This window comes from Megalobrama amblycephala, linkage group LG9, assembly GCF_018812025.1.
Source record: "Megalobrama amblycephala isolate DHTTF-2021 linkage group LG9, ASM1881202v1, whole genome shotgun sequence".
Lineage (NCBI taxonomy): Eukaryota > Metazoa > Chordata > Actinopteri > Cypriniformes > Xenocyprididae > Megalobrama > Megalobrama amblycephala.
In genome coordinates this window covers 15,420,186-15,430,185 of record NC_063052.1, presented here as the reverse complement: position 1 = coordinate 15,430,185, position 10,000 = coordinate 15,420,186, and the positions used below count along the sequence as shown (strand labels likewise).

Genomic DNA, 10,000 nt, shown 5'->3' with positions numbered 1-10,000 from the left:
TTATTTTATCTTATTTTAATCATTATATTTTCCCATTTATATTTATATAAATGTGTAATAATAAGCATTAGGTTTTTATTTTATTTATTTCATCTTATTTTAATCATTATATTTTCCCATTTATATTTATATAAATGTGTAATAATAAGCATTAGGTGTTTATTTTATTGATTTTTATTGATTTTTATTTTATTTTATCTTATTTTAATCATTATATTTTCCCATTTTATATAAATGTGCAATAATAAGCATTAGGTTTTTATTTATTTTATTTTATCTTATTTTAATCATTATATTTTCCCATTTATTTTTATATAAATGTGCGATAATGAGCATTAGGTTTTTATTTTATTGATTTTTATTTTATTTATTTTATTTTATCTTATTTTAATCATTATATTTTCCCATTTATTTTTATATAAATGTGTAATAATAAGCATTAGGTGTTTATTTTATTGATTTTTCTTGATTTTTATTTTATTTATCTTATTTTAATGTGCAATAATAAGCATTAAATTTATTTATAAATTTATTTATTTATTTATTTATTTATTTATTACTTATTTTAATCATTATATTTTCCCATTTATTTTTATATAAATGTGCAATAATGAGCATTAGGTTTTTATTTTATTTATTTTTATTTTATTTATTTTATTTTATCTTATTTTAATCATTATATTTTCCCATTTATATTTATATAAATGTGTAATAATAAGCATTAGGTGTTTATTTTATTGATTTTTATTGATTTTTATTTTATTTATCTTATTTTAATGTGCAATAATAAGCATTAGGTTTTATTTATTTATTGTTTACTTATTAAAATATAATTTTTTCCATATATTTTTTCAACGTACAGTAATAATGTTACAATGTTAATCTTATTGTTAATCATATTGTATTATATTTTTCCATATATTTATTCAAATGTGCAATAATAAGCATTATGCTTTTGTTTTACTTAGACTTTATTTATTTTATTAATTATGTCAGATAACACTTAAGCAAAACATGTTCAGGTCAAAGTGTCTGAATAATTTTTGATTTCAAATTTTTATAGTTTTTATATAGTGTCCTGCACCGACTAGTAAAAATATATCAAAAATATATTCATTTTTTTTTTTTTTTTGGTTTGACTGTATAAAAATACAGTATGATTACAATAACATAAAATAAATTAATATTAAATTATTTTAAAAAATGTATATATAATTGGGCAATAAATACAGTAGGCTTTTATTTATTTCTATCATTAATATTATTTATTTATTTTATCTTATTATTAATCATATTGTATTATATTCTCCACATATATTTATTTAAATGTGCAATAATAATAATAATTACGCAATTTATTTATTTAATCACGATGATATATGTTTTAATTTGAATCTACAGTAATTAGGCTTCATGTCTCTCTCTCTCTCTGGTCATAAGCAGTAAATCGTCGTCTGCCACAGCTGGGCTTTTGTTGTGTTAGACGCTGCGGTGAGAAACTCCCTCCGTCGGCCCGTCACAGCAGGAGATCTTGTCACTGACACTCAATCCTTTACCGAAGCGGCAGGAATAATATCCCTGAACGAAGGGTTGCCCTCCGTCCCGCGACAGGGATCAAAGTTCTGCCTAAACGGCCCTGACACGTCTCTCTTAGCAGTGACATCTCCTGCTCTTAAAGAGTCCCAACAGAAACAACAATAGTGTGAAAACTGAGCTGCGGTCTCTAGCAGCCAGAGAAAAAAGCAGAGGGGAATCGGAAGGAATTTCCTTCTATAACTGGGACACAGTGGGTAAATATAAACCACTTGTTATAACAGGAACTTGAAATTTATAGCTTGTAGTATTTTGTCCGCAGACTCTTGCTTGGTTTCAAAATATCGGCGGTGTAATTGTCTGCAGATGGAAAGAGACGCAGCTGTCGGAGAGATCAGCACTTTGATTAAAACACTTTCACACTCGGAAGAACGTCAGTCACTGGAAGGAGATGACGCTGATAACGCACCAGAGAACTTTTTAATCTCTAAATAATTCTGACCAGATTTGAAATATTGCATGAAAACTGATACAATATTTTGAATTCGCCAATTCCATTAACTCAGGAGGACTGAGAGTGTTTGTTTTTGAAGACTTATTCCACGGCGTACAATATTTTACAACATTAATATTTTCTGCTATGCTTACATATTTCCAGTTGTTTGAATGGGTTTGCAGGATGAAACGGATATTAGATACGGACCGTTTTATACACATCCCTCCATGACAGAAGCTGAAGAAATAAATACTCGTTGTCAATCACAATTATTCATTCATAAATAAGCCTCTTCTATATATATATATATATAGTTTGGAAAAGTTTGGACGCATTACTATTTTTAATGTTTTTGAAAGAAGTCTCTTCTGCTCATCAAGCCTGCATTTATTTGATTACAGAAAAATACAGTAAAAATGTGAAATATTATTACAATTTAAAATAATGTTTTTTTATGTGAATATATAGTAAAGTGTAATTTATTCCTGTGATCAAAGCTGAATTTTCAGCATCATTACTCCAGTCTTCAGTGTCACATGATCCTTCAGAAATCATTCTGATATGATGATTTATTATCGATGTTGGAAACAGTTGTGCTGCTTTTTATTTTTTTATAACCTCCTTTTTTGGAAGAAATTTATACTTTTTATACGTGTTAAATTGATAAAAAGTTTATATTGTTAGAAAAGATTTCTGTTTTGAATAAATGCTGTTCTTTTTAACCTTTATATTCATCAATGAATCGTGAAAAAAGTATTACTGTTTCCAACGTATAAACTTTTTATCAATATTTCACAATATGAATGTTTTTTTCTGTATTTTTCATCAAATAAATGAAGGCTTTATGAGGAGAAGAGACTTCTTTCAAAAACAATAAAAAAAGTAATGTGTCCAAACTTTTGACCAGTACTGTATATTTTTTGTTTTAATATAAATATAAGTGAATGTAATCACAACCTTGGCTTTTTATTTTATTAACCTTTTTATTTTATTTTATTTTATTTTATTTTATTTTATTTTATTTTATTTTATTTTATTTTATTTTATTTTATTTTATTTTATTATTTTATTTTTAATTTATTTTATATCATTTTTTTATCTTTTTTTTTATATAAGTAAATGTAATGACAACCTTGGATTTTATTTTATTTTATTTTATTTTATTTTATTTTATTTTATTTTATTTTATTTTATTTTATTTTATTTTATTTTATTATTTTATTTTTATTATTTGCATTTTGCATTTGTTTCACGTCTTTTAAAAATAATAATAATAATAATAATATAAGTGAATGTAATAACCTTGGCTGCATTTTATTTTATTTTATTTTATTTTATTTTATTTTATTTTATTTTATTTATTTTATTTTATTTTATTTTATTTTATTTATTTTATTTTATTTTATTTTATTTTATTTTATTTTATTTTATTTATTTTATTTTATTTTATTTTATTTTATTTTATTTTATTTTATTTTTTAATTTATTTTATATAATTTTTTATCTTTTTTTTTTTTTTTAATAGAAGTGAATGTAATCACAACCTTGGCTGTATTTTTATTTTATTTTATTTTATTTTATTTTATTTTATTTTATTTTATTTTATTTTATTTTATTTATTTTATTTTATTTTATTTTATTTTATTTTATTTTATTTTATTATTTTATTTTATTTTGTTTTATTTTATTTCATATTTGTTTTTATTTTTATTATTTACATTTTGCATTTGTTTCACATCTTTTTTTTTTTCTTTCTTTTTTTTATATTTTAAATATAAGTGAATGTAATCACAACCTTGGCTGCATTTTATTTTATTTTATTTTATTTTATTTTGATTTTTTATTTTATTTTATTTTATTATTTTTTTATTATTATTATTTACATTTTGCATTTGTTTTACGTCTTTTTTATTTTATTTTAAATAGAAGTGAATGTAATCACAACCTTAACTTTATATGTATATGTTTATGTTTGAGTTTGATAATAATATAAAAAAAAAAAAAAATCATTTCAGAAGAAAATTTCAGATGGCACTTAGAGGCCTTTGCATCTGAAGTCTTCATATATATATATATGTATGTGTGTGTGTGTGTGTGTGTGTGTGTGTGTGTGTTTGTACTGGATGCCTTGAGTTGCTTCTGGTCCAGATCCAGAACATTCCCTCTTAAACCCTCTTTTATTAAATTCACGGAGGTAGATGTAAATTATTTCATGAGTATCTGTCACCTGCAGCTTTTGAGGAGTTTGTTCAAACATCATTAGTCTGCATTATTGCTGAAGTGACGTGTTTGTCATGTTCTGTTCGGCTGAATACGAGGTTCATGCTGAGCGAGAGAGCGAGTGGAAAGTGTTTTGTTTGTTCACTGCAGATCCACAGACGCTTTCTGATGAGTGTGTACCAATATAAACAGCTGGATTTATTATTTCTCTGCTCGTTTGTGTCTAACATGGTTTTCTGTGTGTATTTAGTGGTGCCAAACAGCACAAAACAAGCTGACGAGGAGAGGAAGTTTCGGGACTGTGCCGACCTCTATCAAGCGGGTTTCCAGAAAAATGGAGTTTACACGATCAACATCAGCCCACAGGAGACCAGGAAGGTAGGAATTCTGTTTTCACATCAGCTATGCTGGAAAAATGCAATAATGTCATAAACCTTTGCTGGATCCAGTTTCGTATTAATACAAGACGTCGTGGCTCTGTTTGGGTCGAGAGTCACACTGGATGAGGAGTCGGTCTGTTTCTCGACACAGATTTTACGTTTATAGACAACACTCAATCATACTCTACTGTCCTCTGCTGTATTGTGTTTGACACAAAAAAGACAACATAAAAGTCTGAGATCATGTAAATGTCATGAAAAGTCATGTATCAAAAAAAATCACAAAATTGCACATCGGATCACACAGTAAAGAATTCTATATATTTAATTTTCATTATTTGCATTTTGCATTTTTTTTTTACTGCTGTTTTATTTTAAATATAAGTGAATGTAATCACAACCTTGTGCTGCATTTGATTGATTGATTGATTGATTGATTGATTGATTGATTGATTGATTTATTTATTTTTATTTTTTTTTGCATTTTGCATTTTGCATTTGTTTTACTTTTTTTTATTTTAAATAGAAGTGAAGGTAATCACAACCTTAGCTGCATTTATTTTATTTTATTTTATTTTATTTTGTTTTTTTAGCATTTTATTTATTTATTTATTTGCATTTTGCATTTGTTTTGCTTTTTTTATTTTAAAGAGAAGTGAAGGTAATCACAACCTTAGCTGCATTTATATTTTATTTTATTTTATTTTATTTTATTTTATTTTATTTTATTTTATTTTATTTTATTTTATTTTATTTTATTTTATTTATTTTTAATTTCATTTGATTTGATTTGATTTCATTTTATTTATTCTTAATTTAATTTAATTTAATTTAATTTAATTTTGTTTTTTTTAGCATTTTATTTATTTATTTATTTATTTGCATTTTGCATTTGTTTTGCTTTTTTATTTTAAATAGAAGTGAAGGTAATCACAACCTTAGCTGCATTTATAAATTATTTTATTTTATTTTATTTTATTTATTTTTAATTTAATTTAATTTAATTTAACTTGATTTTATTTATTCTTAATTTTATTTAATTTTATTAAATTTTTTTTTTATTTTATTTATTTTATTTTGCATTTTGCATTTTTTTTACATCATTTTTGTTTTAATGTAAATATGTAAGTGAACTTAATCACAACCTTGGCTGCATTTTATTTTATTATTTTATTTTATTTTATTTCATTTTATTATTTTAGCATTTTATTTTATTATTTGCATTTTGCATTTTTTTTTTTTACTCCTTTTTTATTTTATTTTAAATAGAAGTGAAAGTAATCATAATGTTAGCTGCATTTTAATTTAATTTAATTTATTTAGTTTAATTGTTTTTATTTTATTTTATTATTTTTGCATGTTGCATTTGTTTTACTGCTTTTTTGTTTTGTATTTTTTGTATTATTTGAATAATTTTTGTATTATTATTTTTATTTAGCATTATTTTCCTGCTATCAGAACAGACCTATAGCAAATTTCCGATTCACATTGAGAGCTTCTTCTCTATGTATAACAGAGAGGAATAATCCACACACATAACAGGTCCTCTGTAAGGGTCAGGTGAGGTAGAAGTGCACATTTTTCCATCTTTTCCAGTGTGAATGTGTGTGAAAAGGCTGCGTCTGTGAATGTATAAATGTGCCCCTGAATATCTGGTTTCAGTGTTGCTCCAGCCGGTGATACTGCTTTAATTGCAGCCAGGTTAGTCTGTGTGTGTTCAGCTGTGTGTGTGTGTGTGTGTGTGTGTGTGTGTGTGTGTGTGTGTGTGTGTGTGTGTGTGTGTATGAGAGGAGACTGTGCTCTGATCTCAGACCTGCTGCTTGACCTCTCTGCTAATCACTGTTTGGAGACGTCTCTGAGCTGATGGGGATATCTGGTGTTGTTATGAGGACATGCGGATCCATAAGGTCAAGATAAATGGCTTGTGGTATTTCCGTCCTTACACGTGTGTGTGTCTGATGTGTGTGTCTGTCTCCAAACAGGTGTACTGCAACATGGAGTCTGCGGGCGGAGGCTGGACCATCATCCAAAGACGAGAAGACGGCAGCGTGGACTTCCAGAGAACATGGAAGGAATATAAAATGGTACGTAACGCCAGAATCTTCTCACTGACCTCTGGTGGACATGATCTTCATCTGAATGTTCATCTGTCTCTGATTAACTCTGTAACCATGGCAGCAGCAGGAAACAGATGACGGGATTCTCCTTCTCCTCGAGGATGATAGTTTGCATTAGAAATGCAGTCATTGTTATAGTCAGTGGGAAACATTAGCATTATAAAGTGGAAGGTAAAGTGGGACGTCAGTTTTGGCTTTGAAACGAAACACTCGTTATAATGACACTCAAACGAACATGATGCAGTATTCCTTTCCATTGCCTGAACTCGTTCATTAGTTTACAGCTGTGTAGGTTTACGTATTCAATCACACACCCTGCGTACATGCGTTCATCTACAGATTTATGTGCATTCGTTTTACTGCTTTTTAATTTTATTTTAAATGGAAGTGAAAGTAATCAGAACCATACACTCTAAAACATGCTGGATTGTTTCAACACGTTTGGGTCAAACATGGACAAACCCAACCATTGGTTTAAATTTTTTAATATAATTTTTAAACCCAATGTTTAGGTTTGACCCAAACATGGATGGAAACAAACCTGCTGCATATTCATTTGAATTGAATTGAATTTAAAACTTTAATTATTTTTTTTTTTAAATAGAAGTGAAAGTAATTGCTGCATTTTATTTATTTATTTATTTATTTATTTATTTATTTATTTGTTTGTTTGTTTGTTTGTGTGTTTGTTTGTTTAATTTGCATTTGTTTTACTGCTTTTATATTTTATTTTAAATCAAATTAAACGTAATCACAACCTTAGCTGCATTTTATTTTATTTTATTTTATTTTATTTTATTTTATTTTATTTTATTTTATTTTATTTTATTTTATTTTATTTTTTTATTTTATTTTATTTTATTTAAATTTATTTTATTTTATTTTATTTATTAATTTTACTGTTTTTCTAATTTATTTTAAATAGAAGTGAAAGTAATCATAAACTTAGTTGCATTTGATTGATTTATTTGTTTGTTTGTTTAATTTGCATTTATTTTACTAATTTTCTAATTTATTTTAAATAGAAGTGAAAGTTATCACAACCTTAGATGCATTTTATTTATTTATTTATTTATTTGTTTGTTTGTTTGTTTGTTTGTTTGTTTGTTTGTTTGTTTGTTTGTTTAATTTGCATTTGTTCTACTGCTTTTATATTTTATTTTAAATCAAAGTGAAAGTAATTACAACCTTAGGTAAATTTTATTTTATTTTATTATTTATTTCATTTTATTTATTAATTTTACTGATTTTATATTTTGTTTTAAATATAAATGAAAGTAATCACAAACTTAGTTACATTTTATTTATTTATTTGTTTGTTTGTTTAATTTGCATTTATTTTACTAATTTTATAATTTATTTTAAATAGAAGAGAAAGTTATCAAAACCTTAGATGCATTTTATTTCTGTATTTATTTATTTATTTATTTATTTATTTGTTTTGCATTTCTTTTAATGCTTTTATATTTTATTTTTAAATAGAAGTGAAAGTTATCACGCCCTTAGCTGCATTTTAATTTTTATTTTATTTATATATTTTTAGTAATTTTATGTGCTTTTGTCAACTTTAATAAATTTTAATTAAATTTTAGTCATTTTAAAACTTCAACTAAAAATGTTGCCTTGACTAAGTGAAGTTTTTCATCTAATATATCAATGTTATTTTATTTCAGTTTTATTTCAATTAAAAAAACTGATTTTTAATATAGTTTTAGATTTAGTTAACAATACCAGCACCGCTGTGGTCATTCTGAAATGCCGACGCTGAAGCCTGTTATAAATGACCTCCAGAACTTCCTGATAGCTAACAAACAGAACATAAACATAATGAAAATTAAATTTGCAACTCTATACTGAGAACTGAAGCTGATGCAGTGCTGGACTGGCCAGAAACAGTAAAGCTCAAAAATACTTATTCCAAAGATCAAATTTAGGACAGAAAGATCACAACATTCATCTGTTTCACTGTGTCGGGTTAAGAACATGTTCAACGCTCAAGCAAATAAATTCTCCTTCCCTCAAAATAACACATGTTGACTGATGGCGCTCGTCTTCTTTTAATATTGGATGTGATGAATTACAGCATGTTTTTTATAAGTCTTTGACCTGGACCTGTTTGAGGTTTATAGAGGCATAAATTCAGCAGTGAATCTAATTTTAAAAAAAGCTGAAGCTTTATTTGTATTTCCTCATTCCCTGGTTTGGATCAAATGAAGTATTGGAATAATCGTTGGAGAATCCGCTGCAGCCAATCACTCCCAGCTCCATCAACACTTCTATTTCTCTCTCCCCAAACAGTTTCCCAAAGGAGGATGGGAGAAACTCTTCATCAGAATGGAATCAGATATTTAGACTATGGAAACAATTGTTCTGGTTTTGGCAGTGTTAATCCGACTTCAGGAGAGGCTTTGAATGGCCGTTACGGGAATGATTCATAGCAGAGCGTGAGTTGTAGAGACAGCGATGTTGTGCTCTAAACCACACGCCCCAGAGAAGCTTTACAGTATCAACTGTTCCTCTGCATTACTCATGATGTTCACATACTGATGCGTGTGAAACGCTCTCGTGACGGGAAAGCTTCTCAGGGACGATCGCTTCCACGGGGAAACCCGGCAGGTTTGTGGAGGGTAGATCCTCACAGTGTCTCATATTTACTGCTCATCAATCACCTGATCCCATGAGCCAGAAGTTAACGAGTGAGAGGAAGGGCTGTAATGCAATATGAGTCGCATCATAGAAAACTTCATCTTAGTTGCATATAACTGTGGTTATTAACTAAAAATATACAACTATCAAAAACATGACTGTTAATGGAAATAAAGATGAAATTAAATAAAATATGAATATTAAATAAATACATTTTTATATGTAATTGCATTTTGCCTTTGGTTTGCGGCTTTTTTTCTTTCTTTTCTTTTTTTATTTAAGTGAAGGTAATCACAACCTTAGCTGCATTTATTTTGTCTTGTTTTGTTTTGTTTTATTTTTTATTTATATAGTACTAACTGGAAATAAATAAAAACTAAAATAACTAATTTTATTTTCATTTTATATTTATATTCATTTTTCATTTTATTTTATATTTTATTTTATTTTAGATTTTTATTTTTATTTTAGATTTATATTTTATTTATATAGTACTAAAATTATTAACTGGAAATAAATAAAAACTAAAATAACTGATTTTATTTTTATTTTATATTTATATTCATTTTATGTTATTTTATTGTTTATTTTATATTCATATTTTATAT

At 26.1% G+C, this 10,000-nt stretch overlaps 1 protein-coding gene across 1 annotated transcript in view; it reads left to right on the top strand.

The window, feature by feature from the left end:
• Nucleotides 1-10,000, top strand: part of angpt1 (angiopoietin 1) — a 97,277-nt gene that overhangs the window by 52,469 nt on the left and 34,808 nt on the right. The window contains exons 5-6 of the mRNA XM_048201811.1: nucleotides 4,500-4,627; nucleotides 6,612-6,713. Coding sequence (XP_048057768.1) covers nucleotides 4,500-4,627; nucleotides 6,612-6,713 — 230 coding nt within the window. The remainder of the gene's footprint in view (nucleotides 1-4,499; nucleotides 4,628-6,611; nucleotides 6,714-10,000) is intronic.